At 58.3% G+C, this 25,748-nt stretch overlaps 1 protein-coding gene across 2 annotated transcripts in view; it reads left to right on the top strand.

The window, feature by feature from the left end:
* CCDC187 (coiled-coil domain containing 187) overlaps window positions 1-25,736 on the top strand; it is a 53,021-nt gene extending 27,285 nt beyond the window's left edge. The window contains exons 12-27 of one of the 2 annotated variants that reach the window (XM_054500661.1): window positions 246-353; window positions 1,523-1,647; window positions 1,781-1,872; window positions 8,312-8,388; window positions 8,921-9,054; window positions 10,347-10,434; window positions 12,527-12,703; window positions 13,862-14,013; window positions 16,333-16,478; window positions 17,147-17,232; window positions 17,523-17,592; window positions 19,675-19,811; window positions 20,196-20,305; window positions 20,781-20,857; window positions 21,381-21,749; window positions 22,287-25,736. In XM_054500661.1, the coding sequence (XP_054356636.1) occupies window positions 246-353; window positions 1,523-1,647; window positions 1,781-1,872; window positions 8,312-8,388; window positions 8,921-9,054; window positions 10,347-10,434; window positions 12,527-12,703; window positions 13,862-14,013; window positions 16,333-16,478; window positions 17,147-17,232; window positions 17,523-17,592; window positions 19,675-19,811; window positions 20,196-20,305; window positions 20,781-20,857; window positions 21,381-21,749; window positions 22,287-23,704 (3,366 nt within the window). In that variant the 3' untranslated portion in view covers window positions 23,705-25,736. Of the gene's footprint in view, window positions 1-245; window positions 354-1,522; window positions 1,648-1,780; window positions 1,873-8,311; window positions 8,389-8,920; window positions 9,055-10,346; window positions 10,435-12,526; window positions 12,704-13,861; window positions 14,014-16,332; window positions 16,479-17,146; window positions 17,233-17,522; window positions 17,593-19,674; window positions 19,812-20,192; window positions 20,306-20,780; window positions 20,858-21,380 lie in introns of both variants that reach the window. The other variant, XM_063650051.1, reaches the window with a different exon arrangement.
* The last annotated feature ends 12 nt before the right edge of the window (window positions 25,737-25,748 follow it).

Below are 25,748 nucleotides of genomic sequence, written 5' to 3'. Positions count from 1 at the left end.
CTACAGAATTTAGAAACACGGTGGCCGGGTGAAGAGGGAGGGGAGCACGCAGGTGGGAGGAACAGACAGAGGGCGCCTGGCCTTCCCGGGCTGATGGGGAAGCCCCTGGCAGGGAGAGAAAGTCGGTGGGCTGGAGGGAGGGGCCCTGCCCAGACATAGGATCCCTTGGAGTGACCCCCGAGGAAGGGGCCCACCCTCCCTGGCTGTGGGCAGCAGGAACCGTGAGCGGTGGGCTCTCCCTGCAGCTGGACCAGCAGAAGCGGGCGTTGGCCCTCCTTCGGCAGCGGGCGGAGCTGGAGGCCTGGGAGACGCAGCAGACCCTGGATGGGCTGCTCTTCAGGAGGCGGCTGGAGGTAGCGGCTGCTTGCCATAGGGGGAGCCCCTGTCTCTGCAGGAAGTTGGGTGGGAAGGTCAGTCACACTGGGCAGGAGTGTGGAGACTTCCATAGGAACAGTGGGCGCCCCTCGCCAAGAGGAGGCAAGCCAGAGGCTAGAGCTCCCTTTAAAGCAAAGTCTCTGTGCAGAAACAGGAGGTTTCAGCTACTTGTGTCCTGGGGACGCCGGCACTGGGGAGTGCCCCAGCGGGAATTAGAGCTGGGTCACAGATGGCCATTGGAGCCTCCCACCTGTCCGCGTCCCAGGCTTGGTAGGCCCCTGAGCCCTGGGCTCTCCATGGGAGCATGCGACCCAAAATGCATGTGGTGCTTACAACCCCGGCAGGTCTCTTGCCAGACGGGAAGGAGTTTAGTGTCTCCTGAGCCACCTCTGCCGGGCCATCCCGCGCCAACAGCGTCCCCTCCGATAGGCAGCTCCCACTGCCCGGGGTGGCTCAGCACCTGCCCCATGAGGGGACAATGTCACCCAGGCCTAGGAGTGGTGACCCTGGCAGGGGATTGATTGGGCGGCTGACAGCTGTGACCTGGCTGGAGGGGATAAACCTTCTGGAAGGTGGACCTTTCTTCTGTGTTTGGTTCAGGGGTCGATGGTGGGAAGTACATCCATGGTACATGTTGGGGGGCATCTCCAGGAGAGTGATGGAAGTGTGTGCGTGCGCGTGTGCACCTGTGTGTGCATATGGGAGTACACATACAGGCAGCCTCAGACCGACAGCAACACAGACATCCTGCCCCGCGTCCCTGCCTGTTCCCTCCCTGTTCCCTCCCTGCTCCCCGCATCACAGGCTTTGCTCCCCTCCTGTGCCTGCCCTCCCAGCACCCCTAGCCGGGACTGGAGCTGGGGTTTCCTTCCCACCTGTCTCCGTGCAGCTGGCCCCCCAGCTCCCACACCCTCCAGCCCTGGCTGGGCACTGGCCACCCCTGCTTCCTTGCAGTGGCCTCTCTGGGAGGCAGAAGGGGGCTGTCAGCCCCATTTGCAAGATGGACAGAGAGGCCCCTGAGGTTGGAGACTTGCCCAGCTTCAGGCTTCTCCCTGGGACTGGGCTTGGCCTGACCGCCCCGACCCAATGCCCACAGTTGTGGAGCCGCCTCCTGCGTTCTCTGCAACACACCTCCCACTCCTCACAGCAGCTGATAGAGAGACACTCGACCCAGGCCAGGCCAGAGGAGGCGTTGAAGCTGGAGCAGCCTCCGATTTGTAAGGACCGAGAGCCGACCACAGCCTCTCAGAGCAGAGGGACGGCCACACCCAGGTGAGGTCGGGGGCTGGGGCTGGCCACCCCCTCCCAATGTGGAAATGCAGGTTGTGGAGTCTCTGGGCACAGGCAGTGGGGTGGGCACTGCGGGCACTGGTGCTGAGTCTCCCTGGCATGTCCTCATCTGTAGGTCACACCCGCCTCTGGACGCAGATGCTGCCACGTCCTCCCAGGGTCCCGAGGACAGACCAGAGAGTGTGGTGGCCAAGCCAGCCTCTGCAGGTGACAGTGTCTTCAAAACCCCACCCAGGCCTGGAGGCAGACAGAGCCCTCGGCCACTGTGAACCCAAGAGGGGGGAACCGAGGCAGGTGCACAACAGGGAGGCCCAGAGGGCTACAGTGGCTGCCTAAGGCCATGCAGAGCGGAGCTGGGATCTGCAGCCAGGTCTGTCTGACTCCAGCACTCCCGTGACTAACCCTTGGGCAGCCCTAGCTCCTGGTATTCCTTGAGCCCGGGGAACTGGGTTAGACAGCTGGCGGACGCCATCTCCACCCACCCAGCCTGGGGGAGCTGAGTTGGGATCTCAGCAGGAAAGCTTCCCTAGAGCTGGGGGACCAGCCTGACACGAAGGGAGGTCCGCAGCCCAGGGAGGGTGAGCGCGGCAGCTCGGCCAGGTGAGCACAGGCTGCTGTTGGCCTTGCTCTGGGACAGAGGGTCTCAGCTCCTCTGAGCTGGCGTGACCCCAAGGCTGGCCTCCAGGTGGCTGCCATCTCCTGGAAGCCTGGGTACAACCTGTCTCAGCATCTTCGGGAACAGGAACCCTTCCCTGGTTCCAGGCCCATTGATACGCCCACATCCACTCCTTTGAGTGGCTTTCCCTGGTGGGAAAGCTCTCTGCACAGCCTCCCCAGCGTGGGCGGTGCAGAAACCTGGTCCAGACTCCCCTCCCGTGTGATGTGTGTCAGCAAACAAGGAAGGGTCTGCGTGCAGGTTGTAGGGATGGTGAGGCGAGACCACCACAAGCTGATTTTAGCCCTCAGTGTGATCATGGCAGATGCGGTGACTTCCCAGCCGGCCACAGTCGCCCCATCTCCAGGCTTGGCACCTGGTGTGCATTCCTAGTTTAACTTCATTGTGTTCACAAAACACATTTATGTGAACCTCACAATGTCCAGACTTGGGTTTTAGCCTGGAAGACAGTCTACGTCAGTGGGTGCTCCTTGAAAACAATGTCTATTCTGTTGTTGCTGGGGGCAGTGTCCTGTAGTATCACTTAGATCAAGTTGGTGGATCATGCTCTTCAAATATACTGCATCTTGGATTTTCTGCCTAACATTCCTATCGATGAATAAGAGACGGGTATTGAAATATCACATTGCAATTTGCCGAGTTCTCCTTGCAGTTCTATCCGGTTTTGCTTCATGTATTCTGAAGCTCTGACATCAGGCCCATAAACACTCAGGATTATTATGTGCTCTTGATGAACTGACCCCTCTATCATTATGCAATAATCCTCTTATCCGCAGCAGTATCCTTCACTTCAAAGGCTATTTTGTCTGATATTAATACAGCCACTCTGGCTCTCCTTCAACGGGTGTTTCATGGTATCTCCACTGCCATCCTTTTACTTTCCATTTATTTGCATCTTTGTATTTGAAGTGTGTTTCTTACAGGCAGCATAGAGTTGGATCTTGCTTTAAAAAATCAATCTGGCAATCTCTGCCTTTTAATTGAGGTGCTTACACTATTCACATTGAACGTGACGACAGATGTGGTTAGGTTTGAGTCTCACCTGGTTATTTTTCTTTTGTTCTATCTGTCCTTTATTTTCTTCTTCCACTTAGTTTCTGCATTCCTTTGGATTAAGCAATGTTTTTTGTGATTCCATTTTATCTCCATTGTTGGCTCACTCTATTATTTTAGTGGCTGCTTTAGGATTTATAATAGTATATACAGTCAACCACTTCAGTTCTTCTTTCCTGGCCTTTAGGTTATTGTTGTCACGAATTTTATTTTAAATGTTTTATTTGTTTTTTGAGATGGGGGTCTCACTGTGTCACCCACGCTGGAGTACAGCGGTGAGATCTTGGCTCACTGCAACCTCTGCCTTCTGGGCTCAAGCAATCCTCCTTCCTCAGCCTCCCAAGTCGCTGGGACCACAGGCATGCACCACCACCCCAAGCTAATTTTTTTTTTTTTTTTTTGAGGCGGAGTTTGCTCTTGTTGCCCAGGTTGGAGTGCAATGGTGCGATCTCGGCTCATTGCAACCTCCACCTCGCAGGTTCAAGTGATTCTCCTGCCTCAGCCTCCTGAGTAGCTGGGATTACAGGTGCGCACCACCACGCTCAACTAATTTTTGTATTTTTAGTAGAGACGCGGTTTCACCATGTTGGCTAGGCTGGTCTCTAACTCCTGACCTCAGGTGATCCACCTGCCTCGATCTCCCAAAGTGCTGGGATTACAGGCGTGAGCCACCACACCCAGCCATTTTTGTATTTTTTGAAGAGATGGGGTTTTGCCATGTTGCCCAGGCTTATTTTAAATGTTTTATAAACTCTGTGATACATTGTTATCATTTTGTTTAAACAGCCAATTATCTTGTTAAAAGTTTTAAATAATATATGTGTTTATATTTACATCTGCACATAGTCGTCATTTCACCATTTCTGGTGCTCTCCATTGCTTCGGGTAGATGTAGATCTCTAACCCGCATCCTTTTCCTTCTGCTGGAAGGACTTCCCTTAGTATTTCTGGTGGTGCGTGTCTGCTGGTGTCTTTAGCTTTTGGATGTCTAAGGACACCTTCATCTCATCTCTGTTTTTGACTCTTTCCTGGACGTAGAATTCTAGGTGCGGTTTTTCCCTTTCAGTACTTTGAAGACGTTCCATTGTCTTCTTGCTTGCATTGTTTGTGACAAGAAATTGATTGCCATTCTTCCTGGTTCATCGGTACATCACCGTGTCTTTGTTTCTCTGGCTGCTTTTGACTTTCTCGGCCAGGCGCGGTGGCTCACGCCTGGAATCCCAGCACTTTGGGAGGCTGAGGCAGGCGGATCACGAGGTCAGGAGATCAAGACCATCCTGGCTAACATGGTGAAACCCCGTCTCTACTAAAAATACAAAAAATTAGCCGGATGCGGTGGCGGGCGCCTGTAGTCCCAGCTACTCGGGAGGCTGAGGCAGGAGAATGGCGTGAACCCAGGAGGCGGAGCTTGCAGTGAGCCGAGATCACACCACTGCGATAAAGAGAAAAAAAAAGACTTTCTCTTTGTTACTGGTTTTGAGCAATTTTATTATGATGTCCTGTGTTATTGTTATTCTTCATTTTTTTATTTTTGTTTTTTGAGACAGAGTCTTGCTCTGTCACCCAAGCTGGAGTGCAATGGCGCAATCTCGGCTCACTGCAACCTCTGTCTCTCAGGTTCAAGCGGTTCTTGTGCCTCAGCCTCCCAAGTATCTGGGATTACAGGCACCTGCCACCACACCTGGCTAATTTTTGTATTTTTGTAGAGACAGGATTTCACCATGTTGGCCAGGCTGGTCTTGAACTCCTGACCTGAGGTGATTTGCCCGCCTCAGCCTCCCAAAGTGCTGAGATTATAGGCAGAAGCCACTGCGCCCAGCCCATATTTCTTGTCTTTGGGGTTTGTTGAGATTCTTCGACCTGTGGATTTTTCATTTGCTTTATATTTGGAAATAGTTCAGCCACTATTTGTTCAAATATCTTTTTGCTCTCTTTCTCTCACCTCTCCTTCAGGGACTCCAATTATGTGGGCAGAAGATTACCCAGGTGCCGAGGCAAGAGACTGAAGGCACAAACTGTTTCAGTATAATAAAGAAAATGGCTAGAATAAGAATAGTTATAATACAAATTAGATATAGAGATGATCATGGACAATTATCAATTATCAGTATAAACATTATTAATCATTAGCTTTTAATGTTACTCTGTTGCATTACAAATATAACCTAGGGATAACTGGCGGGTATAGCATCAGGTGCTGAAGGGACATTGTGAGAAGTGACCTAGAAGGCAAGAGGTGAGCCCTCTATCATGCCTGCATAAGGGCTGCTTGAGGGCGCCTTGGTCAAGCGGTAACGCCAGTGCCTGGGAAGGCACCCGTTACTTAGCAGACCGTGAAAGGGAGTCTCCTTTCCTTGCAGGAGTCAGGGAATGCTCTGCTCAACCAGCTTCTTGTGGAAGGCTGGATATTACCCAGGCCGGCCCGCAGTCATCCAGAGGCCTAAACCCCTCCCTGTGGTGCTTCAATAGTCACGCTCCTCGTCCACTTTCGTGCTCCTCCCGTACTCCTGGTTCCTCTTTGGAGTTCGTAGTAGATAGCAGTAGAAGAAATAGTGAAAGTCTTAAAGTCTTTGATCTTTCTTACAGTGCATAGAAGAAAACGCTGACATATGCTGCCTTCCCTCTCTGCTTCGGCTACCTAAAAGAGAAGGGCCCCTGTCCCATGATCACGTGACTTGCCTGACCTTATCAATCACTTGGACGACTCAGCCTCCTTACCCTGACCCCTTGTCTTGTATACAATAAATATGAGCGTGCCCAGCCATTGGGGGCCACTACCTGTCTCTGCTTCTTGATGGTAGTGGTCCCCCGGGCCCAGCTGTTTTCTCTTTATCTCTTTGCCTTCTTTATTTCTTACGATCTTTCATCTCCGCATATGGGGAGAACACCCGCTAAGCCCGGTAGGGCTGGACCTTACACAATTACACATGTATTAGGCCACTTGAAGTTGTGAGCTTACTAAAGCTCTTTGTATTCTTTTATTCTTTTTTCCTCTCTGTTTCCTTTTGGATAGTTTCTATTGCTATATCTTCCAGTTCGTTCATCTCTCCTTCTGCAGTGTCTAGTCTGCCCTTCATCCCATCCAGTGTGTTTTTCATCTCAAGTGTTTTAATTTTCATCAGTTTACACATTCCATTTGGATCTTGTCGTTTTATATCATCTGCGGCTCTACGTAACATCTTAAACATATGGGATACAGTTATGAAACTTACAATGTCCTTCTCTGCCAATCCTCACACCCACGTCAAGCCTGGGATAGTGTTAATAAATTATCCTGCTCATTATGGGTTGTGTTTTCTGGTTTTTTTGCATATCTTCTGGGCGCTGTGAATTTTACCTTGCTGAGTGCTAGATATTTTTGTATTCTTGTAAACATTCCTTTTTTTTTTTTTTTTTTTCCTTTTGAGACAGTCTCACTCTGTTGCCAGGCTGGAGTGCAGTGGTGCAATCTCAGCTCACTGCAACCTCCACCACCCAGGTTCAAGCAATTCCCCTGCCTCAGCCTCCCGAGTAGCTGGGACTACAGGGGCCCGCCACCACGCCCAGCTAATTTTTTGTATTTTAGTAGAGACGGGGCTTCACCATGTTGGCCAGGATGGTCTCCATCTCCTGACCTCGTGATCCACCCACCTTGGCCTCCCAAAGTGCTGGGATTACAGGCATGAGCCGCCCTATAAATATTCTTAAGCTTTCTTTGGGACTGCAGTTATTTGGAAGTAATTTGGTCCTTTCAGATTTTGCGTTAATAGTGTGTTAGGCCGATCTGGATCAGTGCTCAGCCTGGGGCTAATCATTTCCGACAGTCAAGGCAAGAATGTTCTGTGTACACTGCCTGCCCAGTGACCTGGGAGTCCTGAGGTCCTCCAACCTGACTACTGGAAACAGGTGTCATTCCCAGGCTTCCAGTCCCCCGGAACGCTTCTGTCCCAGCATCTGGTAGCTTCTTGACACGCATTCATCCATCAGTTCTCTACTGAATACTCCAGGGGGACACTTCATAGATCTCAGAGGTCCTCTCTCTGTGCGACTCTCTCCTCTCTGACACTCTGCACCCACAAACTCCAGCTGCCTTGGTCCCCCCAGACTCTCTGCTGTCTCCTCTACCCAGAGAGTCCTCCAGCTCAGCCAGCTTCCCCTCCCTCACCATAGCCTGGCAACTCTCTCAGGCAGTGAGTGGTGAGCATCGCAGGTCTCACCTCCTTTGTTTTCTGTCTCTCAGGGATCACTGTGCTATGTTGCCTCAAGTCCAGTGTCTGGAAAACTGTTATTTCATATGTGTGTGTGAAAAAAAAAAAAAAATATATATATATATATGTATACACACACATATCTTTATATAAACACACATATGTGTGTGTGTATTTATGTGATTTTTTTAGTTGTTGCAGATGGGATGGTAAAGCCAAAATCCAGTCCCTTTTGCTCTGTCTTTGTGGGGAGGGAAAGTCCTTAAGGATCATTTTAAGTACAGGCTCCTTTTTCCATCACTCAGGAACAGAAGCATGGCCAGCAGAAGTCGGCAGCAGGTCAGCTACTTCAGCTGAGGATCTGGGCTCTGCTGTCACCTGCCAGCTCCTTGGTGCTAGACCCAGAACAGCCCTTCTCCCTCTCTGGGCCTCAGTCTCCCCTCCTGTAGAAGCGGAGCAGCTGGGCTGTCTCCCTGAGCTCCCTCTACTTTTGGTCTGGTCTTTCCCACGATCAGTAAGGTCACACACCAGAACTTCACATCAGGAGACTGCCTGTCCCTTCCCACGTGGTCTTGTGGAGTCTGCGTGAAGCCCTGTGTGTCCAGGATGGGATGGGGGCACTAAACTGCCCTAGACCTCCTACTTTTATGAGGCCCTCCGGTAGAAATGGCCCCTGACACGGGGCACTTAGACCCCCTACATGACCCAACCATGTCGTTTCCTTCCTCAGAGGTGGTGGGCCCTGACAGAGCCCTCTCCCAGCTGCCCCTGGCCAAGCTCTTCCCTCCGGACAACCCCATCCACCAGGTACGTGGAGAGGTCCCCTGGGGGAGAGGCACAATTTCAGGGCCCAGCACGGCCCTGGTAGTGGGCCCTGGACCCAACTGCCCCTCCACTAAGAAGGGCCAAGGCAGGTCCTGGGTTGGGAGGTTCTTCCGGCCATCGCATCACCCGGTCTTCCAGCTGACAGCTACCCAAGCCCGTTCCTCCCGCCCTGGGTAACAGAGGGGGGCAGGCATTTCAACATGGTGCTTTGGGCAGGGTTAGCCCCCGCCCAGGTTGTATATTTTAGGGCAGGTGGCCTGGGCTTCCTGGATCAGGGCTGGTCGTGAGGCCGAGATGACGAAGATCCTGCCCCCCCCCGCCAGCTCACAGTCGGGGAAGCGGGGGCGGCATAGAGGGATGGGCGAGGCGGGCAGTCCAAGAGGGCTTCTCGGAGGCGGTGGCCTGTGCCAGGAGCGGACTAGAAGCTAGGCGGTGACGCGGCTCACCCTAGTGGAGCCCCGCGAGGCCCGAAAGCACCGAACCCAGAGCTTTAGGAGCCTTGGGCCGCTTCAAGCTGCAGATGCTGGAGCGGAGCCTGCGGGAGGAGGAGCTGCGAGCACAGCACCAGGCCGCGCTGCTGCGCCTGCGAGAGATGGCGCTCCAGGAGAAAACGCTCGCCGAGCTGGCCTGGCTGGAGCATCGACGAGGGTGAGCGCATGCGCCTGGAGCCTGCCCCGCCCTGTCGTAGCCCCGCCCCCTCCCCGGCGTCCGGGTCCCGCCCGTGGCCCCGACGGCGTTTTGAGAAACAAAAGGTACTGGTCCAAATAGTAGTAGGTGTTTGCTGAAACTTAGATAAGGCAGTAAAGTACCCAATACACAAATAAAAAAATACCCCCATCGTTCCAAAGGTGACCTCTGAGATCATCTTTGTGCATCCTTTTTTTTGTTTTGTTTTGGTTTTTTTTGAGACCGAGTTTCGCTCTTGTTGCCCAGGCTGGAGTGTAGTGGCGCGTGGCGCGATCTAGGCTCACTGCAACCTCCGCCTCCCAGTTTCAAGAGATTCTCCTGCCTCAGCCTCCCGAGTAGCTGGGACTACAGGCGTGCGCCACTAAGCCCAGCTAATTTTGTATTTTTGGTAGAGACGGGGTTTCTCCATGTTGGTCAGGCTGGTCTCGAACTCCCTACCTCAGGTGATCCGCCCGCCTTGGCCTCTCAAAGTGCCGGGATTACAGGCGTGAGCCACCACGCCCAGTTGCGGATACTCTGTTTTGGGGAGAAACACACATGGCTATTTCAACGTTGCAAATGGGCGGCACGTGCTGTTTTGTAACTTGCGTTTTCAATTTAAATGTCAGGAAAACCTTTCTATGCCGTTGCCTAACCGTTATAACACACAGGGCGCACCGGCGTAGAGACAGGGCTGTAACTGCCTTTGCTTGTCCCGGATCTCCGGGCCTCTAGGTTGTCTCCAACGTTTTGCCATTATTAATGAAGATAGATCATTTCCTTAAGGTAAAACCTTAGAAGTGAATGACCGGGTCAGTGAGAATGCATTTGGAAGCCACATTGGTCTCGGGAAAGGTGATTCCAGTTAACATCCTCACCCGGTGTCTGAGCGGGCCAGGCTGAGCGTGTTTATTCCATGATGGGTTGGGGGGGGGAGGATGTGGATGACCCCCACCTCCCTCCCCAGAGGACCCACTGGCCTGGGCTGGGTCTTCAGGGTGGCAGGGGTGGCTCTCGGCCAGGCTTTATCTCTTTAGACCCAAAAATCCAAAAGTGGCTGTGAGGGGTGGAAGAGTGACAGCCGGGGTTGGGGCCATCTGGCTACCCCAAGGCTGCCGAGCCTGTCCACGCATGGCTGCGTCCTCCCTGGTGCCCACACCTTGGGAGGGCATTCCAGGTTGATGTGGCCGACCAGGGCTGGCTGTGTCTGTGACTTTCTATATCTACTTGCACGGGCTGTCAAGATTGGCGGTGATGTTGCCACCTCCCCCCAGGTGCCTGGACAGCAAGAGGGACAGAGCTGTGCTGGCCGCGCTGGTGGAGAAGCAGCAGCAAGCCCTCAGCAGATTCGAGAAGGAGCAGGTGGGGCCAGCACAGGCCTGGTGGGTCGGGGTGGGTGGCTCACAGAGGCAGTCCTGTCATTTTCTTGCCTGGAATCTGAACATTCCCCAGCACCAGAGCTAAAGAATTCCCAAGCCCTTGCCACCCTCCAGGGCCATACAGGACCCTGCAGTATAGAAGGAGCGTCCACGGCCCAAGGGGGCATCACGGCCAGGGTGGAGCGTGGCCCTGTGGCCCTGGCTCCAGGCCAGGCTCAGCCTTTTGCTGGATGTCACCTCAAGCAAGTGGCTCTGTCTCTTGGAGCCTCGGTTTCCTCCTTGGAACTGGAGAATAATTGTGGTCTCTGTAAGCAGGGGGTTGGGAGAGTTTAGCGCAGCCAGCACTTACCAGGGGGGACGTGTGCCATGTACGACCTCAGAGGACTTTCCCGGCTGCCCCGAGCCCAGTTCCCTCATCTGAAAAATGAGAAGACTGATGTGCGCATGCATGGGGGCTGGGAGGGTGGCGCAGGTGAATCCCCAGCCGCGCTTGGCAGGGAGGGGTCTCCATCCATGGCTGCTCCTGCCTTCCTGCCATTGTTGTCACCAGGGCCTGGAAGAAGCAGACACCCAGGGAGAGTCGGTGCTGGGGGCACATGTGGAGGGGGGAAAAGCTGCCAGAGTCAGGGCTTTGCCTGAGGCAGAGAGCGAGGCTGAGGGGCAAGCCTGAGAGCCAGGACGAGGACCCTTGCCAGCCCCCACCCAGGTCACAGGCTCAAGGGCCCCACACAGGTCACGGCTGCTGTGCCCACATCCTCGCTTTAGTGCCCCCATGCTGTGGGGCAGGGGCTGGCGCTGACACCCTTGGTACAGATAAAGGAACCCCGGCTGGGCGAGGCGGTTCACACCTGTAATTCCAGCACTTTGGGAGGCCAAGATGGGAGGATCGCTTGAGCCCAGGAACGTGAGACAGGCCTGGACAACATAGCAAGACCCCGTCTCTACAAAAAATAAATCTGCCACTATAGGTGGCCAACGCCTGTAGTCCCAGCTATTTGGTGGACTGAGGTGGGAGGATTGCTTGAGCTCGGGAGGTCGAGGCTGCAGTGAGCTGAGATTGCACCACTGCACTCCAGCCTGGGCAATAGAGACCTTGTTTCAAAAAAAAAAAAAAAAGCTGAGCTGTGGTGGGGGACTTACTTCGCCCAGGACCCTCTGCTGGGAAATGGGATCAGTGCAGAATCTTATATTGACTGGAAAGCCCCGGGATCCCCACCCCTGCCCTGGATGCCCTGTACATACTGCGACCTGGGGTGTCAGGCGTGGGGCATTCCAGGCAAGGGAGCTGGGGGCAGAGACCCAGGCTGCAGACCCACGCATGGGCCCTCTCGGATATGGAGAAACAGGAAAAGGCAGGTACCACAGAGAACAATGCAAGCCGGGGAAACAGAAGGGGCTTAGAAGAGGTCTGCTTGTCACACAGCAACGATGGGGCCTGGCAGAACAGGCCCTGCCCAGGGAGCCCAGGCGGGAGGAGCTGGAGCTGGCCGGGGTCAGGGACTCCCAGCCATAGCCAGGCTGCATGTCGTAGACAGAGACGCCGTGGTGGAGGTGGGGTCTGGGACCCCCCCCAGTGGGGCCATGGACCAGACACCCACTCGGCAGAGCCTCAGTTTCCCGTCTCACCAGTGAAGCTGCTGTCTCCCAGGGCGAGTGTGCAACGGTCTGGGCCTGGGCTCCGTGCAAGGTGGTTCCGAGGGTGCGTCCACCAGGGACGCTGTGGGGAACAGAGAGAATAGTCGTAAAGGAGTGACGGGGTGGGGGCACTGCTTGGAGCCTGGAGAGAGGGACGGCGAGGCCCAGCCAGCCTGTGCCAGCCCTGCATGGGCCCCAGGGAATGAGTACCTGCCTCCCTCCTGCCGCCTGCAGCTACCTCCTCCACCAAGCCCAGGGAAGCCCAAGGCCATGGGGGTATCCTGCCTGACAGGAGGGGCGGGCAAAGGCCAATTGGAGGGAAAGGGAGGCCTCCCAGTGCGAGGGCCAAGGCGTCCCCCCAGACACCCCTTCCCTTTTGTTGGCCTTTTCCCCTGCTGGCTCCGGGGTTATGCTGGCATCTGCTTCTTTGGCCTGCTCAGAGGGAAATCCAATACCTGAGACACACGCAGCTGTTCAGGCACCGAGACAGGAAGCTGCTTCTGCAGCGTCAGAGGGACGTCATCTCCATGCCAGGGCCTGCGGACACCCTCCCCATCCCGGGGCCCACAGACGATGTCCCAGTGCCTGAGCTGCAGGCCCGGGCCAAGCTGCAGCAGGTGGGTGCTCTCGCCTGGGCTGGGACTCAGCTGCAGAAATGTTGTCCCCTGGCCGCTTCCTGTGATCGTGCAAGTCCCTTGTAAAAATGCCTGTGGGCCGGGCGTGGTGGCTCACGCCTATAATCCCAGCACTTTGGGAGGCCGAGGCGGGTGGATCACGAGGTCAGGAGATCGAGACCATCCTGGCTAATACGGTGAAACCCCGTCTCTACTAAAAATGCAAAAAATTAGCCGGGCAAGGTGGCGGGCGCCCGTAGTCCCAGCTACTCGGGAGGCTGAGGCAGGAGAATGGCATGAACCCCAGGGGGGCGGAGACTGCAGTGAGCCGAGATTGTGCCACTGCACTCCAGCCTGGGCGACAGGGAGACTCTGTCTCAAAAAAAAAAAAAAAAATGCCTGTGGCCCCAGGCAGACTTGCTGGGGGGTGGGGTGGGTGGGGCAGATGGAGGGAGGGAGGGGCCACTGCTGGGGGGCTGAGGACGCTTCCTGGATGGGGTGGTCCTGGCCAGGCCCTAGAGCAGAGCCAGACTTCAGGTGGGGACAGCAGTGGATGGGGTGGGGAGGATAAGCAGGACTGGGGATCTCATGGGACCCAGGCAGGAAGAAGAGTGTGGCTGGGAGCTCCTTGGGGAGGCCAGCCCCTCGGGGACCCCAAGCAGCAGCTGCATAGTTGGAGGGAGGCTCCTGGCCCCCATGTCCACCAGCAGACGGAGTGAGGAAGCTGTGTGGACAAGGGGTGGGGGTCTGTCCCCAGGCAAGCCGTGTGCCTTCCCCACCTGCACGTCTCCTCTGTAAGGCAGGGACGGCCGCGGGTTCACCTGGAGGGCGGGGATGAGGACTGAATGATCTGAGCTCTCTGAAGCTGCAGGAGAGGGGACACCAGCAACCTGATTCCAGAGCTGGGCATGGGGGTCTCTGGCCAGCCTTGGGCAAAAACTCCTCATTCTGGGCCTCCCATCCATACCTCTCAGTGGAGGTGCAGGACCCCTGCTCAAATGAGAGGTCCTGTCTCAGCCTGGCACCCAGTGGGGAGCAAGCAGCCCCGGCACTGCACCAGCCCTGCCACAGCCACAGCCACGTGAAGCCCGGCACCAGCTTTTCTGAGGAGGAAATGGGCAGAGGCGGCCATGCCAGGCTCTCCTGCACCATTTCTCACAGGGTTCCAGCCCCAAAGTCAAGGCCACCTGGGAAGGAGGCTCAGAGACAAGCCAGCAGCCAGAGGCCTCCCTGTGTCCCCTGACCCCACGCAGGCCCAGCAGCCCCACCAGCCATCGTCCCCGGAGCAGCCCTGCAAGCTCGAAGGCCACGCGGTCAGTTGGTTGGTCTTACGGGGTTAGGGGTCGGGGTCCGGACCCTGATGTTCCTTTCCTTCCCCGGGCGGCCGGCGCTCACTCAGCCCCATCCCCACCTCTGCCTAGGAGGATGGAAGGGGGTGGGCATTGAGGGCACTGAGCGGGGGGGCCTGCTGGCCCAGTGGGTCTGGGCAGAAGCCGGAGCTGCCCGGGACCCAAGGGAGGAGCCCCAGGAGCTGGCTGCACCTTCCCGGCTCTGCGGCGGCCGGAGTATGGCCACGGGGCGGGTCCCCTCTCAGTCTGTTTCCTCACCTGGGAAATAGGGACGGGGTACTCTCCCCCCCACAGCTACTGCAGGACGCGCGGTGGGGCATAGCCAGTGGATGGGCCTGGCTCAGGGGCCAGGGGTGGCACGTGTAGCCCTGGGAACCCACTCCCAGGGTGGCTGGGGGCTGTTCTGCCTGCTGGTGGCAGCTCAGCCTTCTCTGAGGCCTGGCCATGTGGCCGTTGGCTTTGGTTTGCAACAAAAGCGCCTCATTAAAGGGCACCAGGGCTCTGCCTGGACTGTCCCCATGGGGCAGGGGAGGGGGTGTGATGACCAGGGTCACCTGCCCGAGAGCCTGGCCGCTGCCCGAGAGCCTTGCCATGGGAGGAGCAGCTGTTTTTCCCATCAAGAGCCTCCGGGCTTCCTCATGCTAGGAACAGCTCTTCTTTCCGGGCTCAAAATGGCCCTGGAGGGCCGAGGAGGCCTTTTCTCCTTTGAGCTCAGGCCCCCGGGGCCGGCAGCCCTCAAGACTCTCATCACAGAACCCCTTGAAGCAGCAAGAGGGGGGCAGCGCAGACCCAGGGGAGCAGCCTTTGGAGGCCCCTGTCTGCCTGGGGGAGCGTCCTGTGGCTCTTTCCCAGCCCAGAGGGGCCTCTGCAGTGAGGGGAGTTGCTGACCACTTAGGCTCAGCCATTGGCTCTGTGGCTTCTCCTGAAGCTTTCAAATAAACTTAGGCACAGACTGATCTGTCATTCACATTGCTACCAATTGCCAGTCCCAGGAATCTCTGAAGAGGCTTCCAGGCCAAATACCGCCCCTTGGTCCCCAGGGTTTGCTTATAGGGCTGGAGGGGAGGGGCCGGTACACGTATGGTTGCAGACCTGGACCCCGGCATGGGGGTCAGCCCACCCTTCTGGCGGAGGGGTACACCCTATGCTCGGCTTGTCACACCAGCGATGTGTAGCCCTGTCCACAGCTAGAAAATAGAGAAAAGTGAGGTATTCACAGAGAAAACTTTGGCTCCCTGGGACCCCACCCATGAGAAGCTCGCCTGTGGTGTTTTGCTGGGGGTCCTGCCACACAGGAGCAGGTGCGCTTCCCTCCTTCATTGGTCGTGCGAGAGAAGCTCAGCTGCGAGCTGGGCGCCTTGGGGTCGGGGTGTGTCTGTGAGCTCCCAGGGGAGTGAGGGAGAAGCTGGACAGAGCAGATGGAGCTGCTGCGGGGTCCTGGCCTGAGACGCCGCGTGCTGAGGAGGGTGTAGGGGAGGAGAATGAATCCTTTAGGACATGGGAGTTCCTGTTCCCATTTTTATTCAGCCTCTTCTGTTTCTGGGGCGGCTGTGAGAGCACAGGGCCTTGGTCTGCTTTGCGGGCTGAGTGCCGGGCCCTGGGGGCACTGCCCTGTCTCCCTCCAGAGCCTGAGTGGGGCACACACTGGTGTCAAGGTGCCCTCCCAGTCCTGCCCCAGCGAGAGTGCGGGCTGCAGCCCCTCAGCCGCGTCTACCTTGGGATACAGGGTTTCCAGGCCCTTAGGGCCACCCTCCTCTGAACTTTCTGCTCACCCCTGACCATTTGTAAATCCGGGGGGAAATGCTCAGGGGCACCCTTGGGTGGGGGCAACAAGCTGTGCCCAGATGTGGCAGGTGCCCAGGGGAGAAAGGGAGGCAGACGACGTGTCGCCGGGCAGGCACCTGAGACAGCAGGAGTTTCCTTGCCACCCCAGCAGTGTGACCCAGGCAGAGTCAGACGGGGGGTGCCTGGAGGTCAGTGCAGGCCTGGGGTGGCACCGTGCTTCTCGGGGGCCCAGCATGTGCACCTGGGAGGGACAGTCCATCTCCAGGCAGAAGTCTCAAGGGGCCACACGCTGGGGAGACACAGGCCTCTCCCACCCACCTTGCCTGGGTGAGGGGGTCACAGTCCCGTCTTCTGCTTGGCCACCGACCACAGCCACCCCTGGATGTGACATGAGGTTGTTCCCAGGGAGAGGGTGCTGGTGGAGGTTGTGGCCAGGGCTGGACACCTGGGAAGGGGCAGCCGGGCGGGCGGTCACCTCCACTCTGCATGGCCGTGCAGCCCTCCCGCTGAGCAGCAGGATGTGATGCCGCTCCAGACAACCTCCGATGCAGATGGTCACCAGCATCCTCTGAGGCCAGCGTGGGGCGAGGACACACACGACCCCCGGGGCCCGCTGGTGAAGAGTGGCAGCCACGTCAGCCAAGGTAATGAGCAGCTGCGGCGACTGCCCAGGGTCAGACGGACGCTCATTCAGTGGGCCCTGGGCAGTGTGTGGTGGCATTAGGCCAGGGTTAGGCAGGCCTGTGTTCTGGCCTGCTGTGCCCCCCCGTGACCGGGCCACCCCGGCCTCCCCGTGTCTGCGTCTCAGCGCAGCAGAGCACACAGTGGGTTTGCCAGCAGGTGGGCCACCCCGTGCACAGGCAGCCAGCATTCCCAAGATACAGAGCAAGGGGTGTGCCGGCCAGGAAACCACTCAGACAGGTTCTGTCTGGGAAGGGCTCCTCATGGGGTGGCTGCTCAGAGCCCCTGGGCCACGTGCAGGCCTCAGACTGTTGCCAGGCAGGTCCCAGAAACACAGGCCCACAGAGAGCCCCTGGCCAGGGCAGAAGGAGGATTCGGCAGGGCCTACCCTGTGCTTGTCTCAGAGGCTGCCTTTCCCAGGCTGGGGCTGAGCAGACCCTCAGGCCTCCAGGCAGCGGACAAGCAGGGCAGAGAGCTGGATGTGCCCCTAGGCCGTCCCTGTCTCCCTCGAGGTTAGCTTGTCCCCGCCTCGCCCCCACCCGGCAGCTCCATTCTGCCCCTGCCTCCTTTCTTCTCTTCCCTGTCTCAGTCTGTGGTTGCCGCTGGTGACTCCTGGGACTGTGTCTTTCAGAGCCTGGGGAGCAGCCTCGGGCCCCTCTGCTGGGCCTGCAGCATGTGAGCCCCCCGGATGGACAGCGGCTGGGCCCAGCCTTTCCCGTACGCACACTCCCTGGAAGCCCTTTCCCCAGCACCGCCTGTTTCAGGGACTGCCCCCTCTCTGTGACTTGATCTTCATCTTGGTTGGGGCCCCTTGGTTCCTGTGGCCGGTCCTTGGTTCCTGCAGTGGGTCCCTGTCTGTCCCCGCCTGTCCCCATCTGTCCCTGTCCGCCCCCGTCTGTCCCCGTCCACCCCAGTCTGTCCCCATCTGTCCCCATCCATCCTGGTCTATCCCTTGGTGCCCTCCCTGCAGGGCCCTGTGCCATGTCCACTCCTGTCTCACCCCCCAGGCCGAGGAGGCGGAAGGGCACCTCCCCACAGCTCAGCGCAGGTCACGGGAGGCAAAGGAGCAGCCCCCAGGTAAGCACCCTGGAAACAGCACATGGGCCTCCACAGGGCTGGACGCTTCCCCCACATCCGGCAGAGCCTGTCCGAGGCTGGAGCTCAGCCACTGGACAAGGACGGAAAGCAAAGAAGATGGGCCCTGGTGGCCCCCTACCCTGGCCTCGGACCCCTTCACTGCAAGAAGAGTGGCCGGCTCCATCTCCTATCGGAGGTGACGCAGCGGCTCTTCTGGAGAAATTAAAAGTCATAACTGGCTGGGGTTGTTTTAATCGCAACTTCGTTCATCTAGGGCGGATTTTTAAGCGTTTGGAAGCCAGCACTGCCTGAGTGTCTTCAGCTGACAGAGGTTTTTGCACCGATAACATTTTTCTCTTTCCGAACCTTACACTTGGCTGGGGGCCTCCCCGAGAGCCAAGTCCCCAATTTGCAGGTGGGGCGGGAGCGGATGCACTCACAGTGTCAGGGAGCCCTGGTGGTGGATCTGATAGCCGCCGGCTGAAGAGTGGGGGGTTGTGTGCCCTGCGATGCCACCTCGGAGCTCCCTGGGTGCTGAATTCAGAAGGCCCCCACCCAGTGTCCATCCTCGGAAGCAGGGAGACTATGCCACCCAAGGGTCTGCCAGACTCGGGGGGTCCCTGCAGTTGGGGCCAGGGAGAGCAAACCTCAGGACAGACAGGTTGAGATGGGAAGAGATTAGAAGCACTTGTGGGGCTGCCCAGGAGAGCGTGGCTGGTGGGGCTCCCTGGAGAGGCCAGTGGCACTGGGAGGCAGAGTGAATACAGAGCGCTTTCCCTCTGCGTCCTGTGTCACCCCCGGGCCTGCACTGTTCAGGCTTCTGCGGCCACCGTGAAGCTTGCTTAGCCTGAAGCCTCCCTCGCCGCATGGCCACATGTACCAGCTGTCACCATTCGGGGGCCAGCCAGGGGCCTGTACCCACCATGGGTCCTCGTTGCCTCTGGAAGTGGACTCGCTCGTTATGCCCACGCTGCAGAGGAGGAGCCTGAGGCCTGACTTATGTTCTCACGTGGTCTAGGGTTCACCCTGAGTCTGCCTGACTGCGGTGCCGGCCGCTCTCTGATCAAAAGACTGCGCTTGCAGGGGCTCCCTGGGTGACGCCCCACTGTGGTCACTGGGGTCGCCCAGGGCCATGGACAAGAGGGCAGGTGTTCCCATTGATGGAGCTTCCCCCTCCTTGGGCTTTAGCCAAACAGCTCTGGTTCCCTTAGCCAGGTGGCCTTGGCCCTCAGAGTCCCCTGACCCCACAGAACGAAAGTCTAGGCAGATGGAGGTGCGATGTGGGGGGGGCCTGGTGCTCCTGGGAAGGGCTCTGCGGTGGCCCCACCCGCCCCTTTGTCCCCCTTTGCGATCCCCTGGCAGTGCACTGGTGACCTTGCTGTGTCCGAGGCCTGCCCCCCACCAGCCCTCTGCGCCACCCCTGCCTCGCACCAGTGTCTGTTGGATGGCACCGAGGGGGAAGAACAAACTCTGGCAAAGGGTTTCCCCCAAGGGAGGGAAAGAGGCCTCTAAATTATTATTATTATTATTATTATTATTATTATTATTATTTTGAGACAAAGTCTCACGCTCTCCCAGGCTGGAGTGCAGTAGCGTGATCTTGGCTCAGTGCGACCTCCACCTCCCGGGTTCAAGCAATTCTTTTGCCTCAGCCTCCTGAGTAGCTGGGATTATAGGCATCCACCACCACGCCCACCTAATTTTTGTATTTTTAGTAGAGATGGGGCTTCACTACATTGGCCAGGCTGGTCTCGAACTCCTGACCTTGTGATCCACCCACCTCGGCCTCCCAAAGTGCTGGGATTATAGGCGTGAGCCATCGCGCCCGGCCGGCCTCTGAATTCTAAACGAATTTTCTCTAAACTTTTGGCTGGGACTTCAATCACTAACTGTCCAATAACAGGATCATTTTAGGAGCAAACTACCATGTACGTTTCCGCCCTCATACTAACCAAGCACTGCAGAAAGGTGTACACCACTGTGAATTTTAAAATTTGTTTCATGTGGCTTCGGAATTCCTGGGAGCTGCTCCTGCTCCCTGCATCTGTCCCCACCAGTGCTGACAGTCCCTTTGCCCTCCAGGAGACCCTCAGACCAAGCCCGGCCCTTCCTTAGTGGGGAAGCCCCGGGCTCCGACAGACAGCCATGTGGGGAGCTTCGGGGAACGCAGCCGACGCTCCTGGGGCAGAGAAGGTCCTTGTGGCCCACAGGAAGCCAGCGTGAGTCGGGTGTGGCCGTGCACTTCCTGTGGGCTGTGTGGGGCCTGGCCTTGCTGTGTGGCCCTGAGGGGTCTCCTGGTCCGTCCCATGAGTGCCCCGGGGCCCTTCCCCCCAGATGCCTTCAGTTCTGAGGTTTGCCCGTTCTCTGGGTCTCACCTTAAGACTCAACACCTGGGCAGAAAAACAGACTTTTTTCCCATGATGGCAGGGCCCAATGGGAGGAGGGGAATCTGGCGAGTGGGGGTCTCCACGGCCTTCTTTTGGGTGGTATTTGTTCCTTAACTGTGGTCACTGGAAGCACAGGGGCTCCATGCAGCTACGGGAGGTGGACAGAGACAGCGGCCACACCCCAACAGTGTCATTTCTGCAACGTGTCTCCAGCAGGTGGCTGAGGACAGCATGAATGAAGAGGGCTCAGAATTGGGGCTGGATTTTGCTGAGAACCCCGTGGAGGAGTCCCAGGAAACTGAGAGCTGGCGATCGGGGGAGCAGAGGTGTGGGGCTGAGCTCCCTGGAGCAGGGGTGGAGCCTGAGGCATGGAGATGGGTTCAGCCAGCACTCCCTGTCCCCCTGCTATAGGGACCCTCACTCTCTCCTGGCACACCTGTGCTGCCGGGGCACAGCTCTGCACCCACCCTGAGCCCTCCTGGGTCTGACCCACTTTGGGAAATAAAAATGTCACCCATGAATCAGCCCAAGGTCAGCAGAGGGGCTTCAAACCCCCTGGGAGTGGCAGCCCCACCCCTCTCTGCCACCTGATCCAGTGGGACTGAGACTGGATGCCCCCAAAGACAAGCCCTCGGGGAGCCCTTGCCCTCAGGGTCACTCAGGTGGTGGCAGAGGACTGGCTGGGATGTTTTTTGAGTGTGGTCTGTAGACTGAGCCCGGTGGGGTCGCTGACAGTGGGCCCTGGGGAAGAGGCCAGGAGGACCAGGATCCCCACAGGGTTCTCCACGAATGTGCTTGCAGGACGGAGGCCTGTCGGCAGGAGGTCCCCAGCGTCTCCTCCACCTGGCTGGAAGCTGCCCAGGCCGCTGCCTCCCCAGGTAATGCCCCAGATCCCAGCCCCTCCCTCAGCCATCGAGTCCCCACTAAGGGTCCCCCAAGGCCATTTCTACGTCAGAGCCAGCTTCTCCCCACAATACGCAGCCCCTGCCTTCCCCACTGCCTAGCTGGGGGGCTCTGCCCACGCACCTCCCCATCACAGGGTTGCCGGGGGAGGTGAGTGACGGTCAGGGATCCTCTGTCTGGATCCACCCACATCCCTAATGAAAATAAAACAAGGCAGAGCCAACCAGTCAGTCCTTGAACCACAGCTGCGGTGCTATGAGGCCGGGTGCCCGAGGCTCGGCAAGGTCCCTGGGCATGACTCATTGCGTGTGGGTGGGGGTAGGCGTGGTGAACCCCTGGGTTGGAATCACAAGGGTCGAACACGCTGGCACCCTCGACGCTTTTCCTGCCTCTGTTCAGGGTGTTTCTCTGTTCTGACCTCCTGGCTTTGGGGGTCGTGGGATATGCATGGGGTCCAGGGTGCAGAGGGTGACCACTGTTGATTGTCCCCTCTCTCAGCAGCTCCTGTGGTCCCTGAGGAGGCGGCGCCCCCGATCCTGCACCAGGGCAGTCCCCTTCTCCCCACCACCTCCTCCTGCAGTCCAGGCTCTGAGTCTGCTTCTGGAACCTGCTGGGGGCCTTCGGAAGAAGCCACGGTGTCATCCCACACCTCCCCAGCAGGCTCTGTGAGCAGCCTGTCATGTCCCTCTCTCTGGGAGTTCCAGAAAGCAGCGGCTACCCTGATCCAGCTTTCTGGGAGCTCCAGCTCTCTTCCCGGCTTGGAAGCTGAAAACTCCCCATACGAAGGTTTTAGCTGGCCTGGAGAGCTCTCTGCCCGACACTCCTCGGAGGAAGCTGGCCTGCCTTTGTCCTGGCGGCCAAACCAGGGTGAGCCTCGGCCTGGCAGTGCTCCTGGGGGTGGAGGACGGGTGACCTGGCAGAGGCCCCAGGGCCGCGGGACCGGCCCCCTGCGTGGCTCCTCCTTGGACAAGGCCGTGGCAGAAGGTTCAGTGCCAGAGCAAAGCCCAAAGGCAGGCTGGCTACTGCCTTTCCCAGACATCCCCTCTCCAAGGTCAGGGTCAGAGCTGTCAGAGGCCTCCAGCAAAGTTTGGGAGGAGGACAGCGAGGAGGATCTGCCAGAACCCTGTACCGGGGCCGAGCCAGCCTCGGGGAGCTCCCTGCCTGCAGGTGGCTCATTGGGCCTTGGAAGCCGCGTGGAGCCCCAGGTGGCTCCTCCCTCCCCACAGCCCGGGGAGGGGCGGGAAGCTTCTGGGACCAGCGAGAGCCTGAAGGGGGTGTCAGACAGAGGAGAAGCCCTCCAGGCACCCCCTGAGGCCGCCGGTGTGGTGTTCCCGCCCCAAATCTCTTCTGCCGGTGACTCGGACTCACTGCTGGTCTTTCCTTCGGGGACCTCTTCGAGTGAAGGGGCAGATTTCAGCAAAGGAGGAGAGACTTCTGGCTACCAGGAGGGAACCCGGGATGCTGACCTGCGTCCGTCCACCAAGAGCAAACTCCCGCACCTCATGCCAGAGCCTGAGACCCCGGTGACCCTGCAGGCTCCTCCCGGGGACCCGGGCAGGCTGGCACCCCCAGTAGCTGAAAGCCAGGCGCCTGGGCCTGGTGGGAATGGGGCCCCCACCGTCCTGGAGGAAGCCTGTCCTCCACTTGCCAGTGACGTCTTGACTGAGATCCTGTCTCCCGTGGACGAGTTGCTGTCCTACGGCAGTGCTGACCTCCCGTCCTCCATCCACAGGGAGGCCCGCCTACCCCCACCTCCTCCCACTCCCCAAGCACAGAGTGATGGCGAAGACACCAACCCATGCTCAGATGCCTTCCCTTCCCCGCCCTCGGGGCCCCTCGGGGAGGACACCGCCATCACCACCCAGGATTTGTCCTCCTTGTCTGAGGATAGTCTGCCGGAGGAACTGTTTCCTGGGCCCCAGGGGTCCGCGGGAACCCAGGAGTCAGGGCTCTGCCCAGGGGTGCCTGGACCAGGTGGAAGCCTTCAGGACCAGTTGGGTAGATGCAGTTCTGCAGCAGGGAATGAGACCGGAGGCAGCCAGTGGCCTGAACCTGTCAGCTGGCCAGGGCACCCGTCATGTGAGGGGTCAGGCAGTGCCCCTGGAGGGCTCCCAGGGCCATCAGTGCAGCCCCCAGCTCCATCCAGAGTGGACTCTGTGGCCAGGGAAGGTCTGTCAGGGCTGTTGGCAGCTGGTGATGCAGACATCATGATTGGCAGTCCATCGGAGGACCGGGCTCCTGTTTTGGGCACAGGGTTCTGGGCTGATGTCGCCTTTGAGGAGGTCTTGGGCAGTCGGGGAGAGCCCTGGGAAGGAGCACAGAGCTCTGGGTGTGCAGAGAGCCAGGGAGGGGCGGGGCAGCTCTTAGTGGGTCTGGATGAGCTCCTAGACACTGCTTCATCTGCGGCAGGGTCCCTGGGCAGCCGAGCCTGCTTGGCCAAGACCCCCACCAGGGGCCAAGACCCCAAAGAAATGCTGGGTAAAAGCAGGAAGGCAGCCACACCTCCATGTCCCTGGCTGGCAGCCCCGGCAGCCTCTCCCCCAGGCCAAGTGCCCTTGGCCGCCAGTGGAAAGTCTGGGTCCCTTGAGCATGCCGGTGAGGACGTCGAGGGAGGCCTGAGCTGCCAGCTAGAGGACCCACCCAGGCCCGAGGGCTCACTGGGCAGAAAGCCACTCCTGGAGACAGACTCAGGCCGCTGTACCCATCTCCCAGGTGTGGAGAGAGACCAGGCAGTGGACTTGGCCTCCAGGCGGCTCACCAGGAGGGTCCTGCGCGACTCCTTAGCAGCTGTCTCCACACGGGCCCCCAGGTGCAGCCCCTAGGGAGTGTTTTCTGGATCTACAGAGATGCACAGGCGTCCACGATGTCATTGTGAGCTGTGTGTGGCACACACATGCACACGTGGGAGTAAGAACCTAGAGGCCTGGACTTACCCAGGGTGGACCGGCCAGGCGGCCAGCTGTGCGGGACGGTCCCCTGGACCTTCCCAGGGTGGGCCGGGTGGGCGGCCGGCTCTGCGGGACGGTCACCTGAAGCCGGGCCCGGACTGCACACCTGCTTCTTCGCATCAAAGCCACGAAGAGGCATCCAAGAAAAGGCGTTGCAGCCCAGAGGCAAGAACAGTCGGAGTTGCCAAGAGCAGGAACCAGGACGGGGCAGAGCAGCGCCTATGCCAGGAACGGGGTCATGGGGATCGGCAAAGGCCAAGAGAGGAAGAGAGAACATTTGGGGGAAAGAAGAGCTGGGGTGGGCCCGGCTGGTGCTGACTCACACCCCTGAACCCTGCTTAGAAGTCAGGGGCATCTGCCTGCTTTGACTTTGGAGGCTCCCCCCCAACACCCAAACTGCCGGCACATGACGTGCAGCTGGGTGGACTGGGCATGGGTGTCTCACACCTAAGCTGCACAGACCAGAGGAAGCCGTAGCTCAAGGGCCCAAGGTCATTTCCCCACAGCCCGCACAGCCAGGGGCTTGTCCTTTGGGGGTCAGTGGCCCAAGGTCTCTTCTGGAACGTGCTCAGGACTTGCTGTGCCTGGAAGGTCAGGGCAGCCGATTTCTCCTGGTGCCATGGGCTTTTCTTTGCTTCCAGAGGATTCGCTGGGACCCCTGTAATTTCTCTGGGACCCTTTTGAATTTGAGGGTCTCTTCTTGAATGGGGAGTTGATGAGCAGCGTGTTGGCCTTAGGGACATCTGTGTCCCTGCACTGATCCCTCCAGGATGTGGCTTCTCCTGTCCAGGGCCTCAGGCCTCCTCCACTTTAAGAGAGGAGCACACTCCAGACTTTATGCATGCAGTCTGGTGGGCGGCATCACAAAGCTGGCCTGGCAAAGCCCTAAGATGCCAGGTCACAGGACACACGGAGCTGCCAGGGCCCTCTACCCCATAGCTCTGGTGAGAGACCCCAGGCCCCTTAGAACCTCTTTGGGCCCCCTGCCGTGAGGCAAGAGCCCCTCTCCAGACACCCCTTGCCGGGCAGCAGCTGGACCCAGCCTGCCTTCTCCAGCCCCGGGGCGGCTGCTCAGCCCCAGGTGCCGTTAACAATGGCCGGCCTGTGTCAGGGTCCCCATTCACCGTGTGCACAGGAAGCCCAGCTCGGGCCACGCATCTGATTTTGGGCCGGCTCCTGCCCAGCCCGCCTGAGAATGCAGAGGTTTGGATCCAGTGGGGAATGTGTTCCTGCTCCGTGCTCTCAATTTCAGAACAAACTTTGAGCTGAGCTACAGCTTTCTCATTGATCCCCTTCTAGTCCTCTGAACACATTAGTCTGTGATTTTTTATTTTTTTCCATTTATTGCTGACCCTTTTGGATTTATGAGGCTGTGTGAGAGGAATTACGTATTTCACACACACGCATCTGGCATGACGATAAATCTCCCCCACCGAAGCCCCGCAGATTTGCAGCGAATCTGATGGCTCCCCAGCTCGCCGCCACATGGTTGGTGCTGACGTGCGGTGCGATGCGGTGGCAGCTGCAGTCACAGCTGGAACCAGAGTGACTTTCCCTGGGAGCCCAGAAGGTGCCTCGCGTCGCTGGCAGGTGGCAGGGTGCCCTTGAAGGGGGCTGGTCGTGAGGAACGAAGGAAAACCTGGGCCAGGGCTTCCAAGGACAGCGGCCCTGGAGGGGGCTGGAGCCATCAGGTTACTCTGACTGCCGGAGAAAAAGCCGCTCCACCAGAGGTGTAAACACATTTAATCTCCCAACACGACGTATACAGAGTGGAGGGCTTTGGCATTCAGATATATTGACCGGGCGAGATGGTAATCCAAGGTTCCTCCCCTTCAAGGTCTCCTGCTGTACTTGCCTGGGCTCTGATCTGTCGTCACCGCTTGGGCCAATAAATCTTGATACCAGCCTCCAGAGAAGT

This window comes from Pongo pygmaeus, chromosome 13 (assembly GCF_028885625.2).
Source record: "Pongo pygmaeus isolate AG05252 chromosome 13, NHGRI_mPonPyg2-v2.0_pri, whole genome shotgun sequence".
Lineage (NCBI taxonomy): Eukaryota > Metazoa > Chordata > Mammalia > Primates > Hominidae > Pongo > Pongo pygmaeus.
The sequence above is the reverse complement of the archived record's forward strand: the minus strand, read 5'-3'. Positions and strand labels throughout refer to the sequence as shown.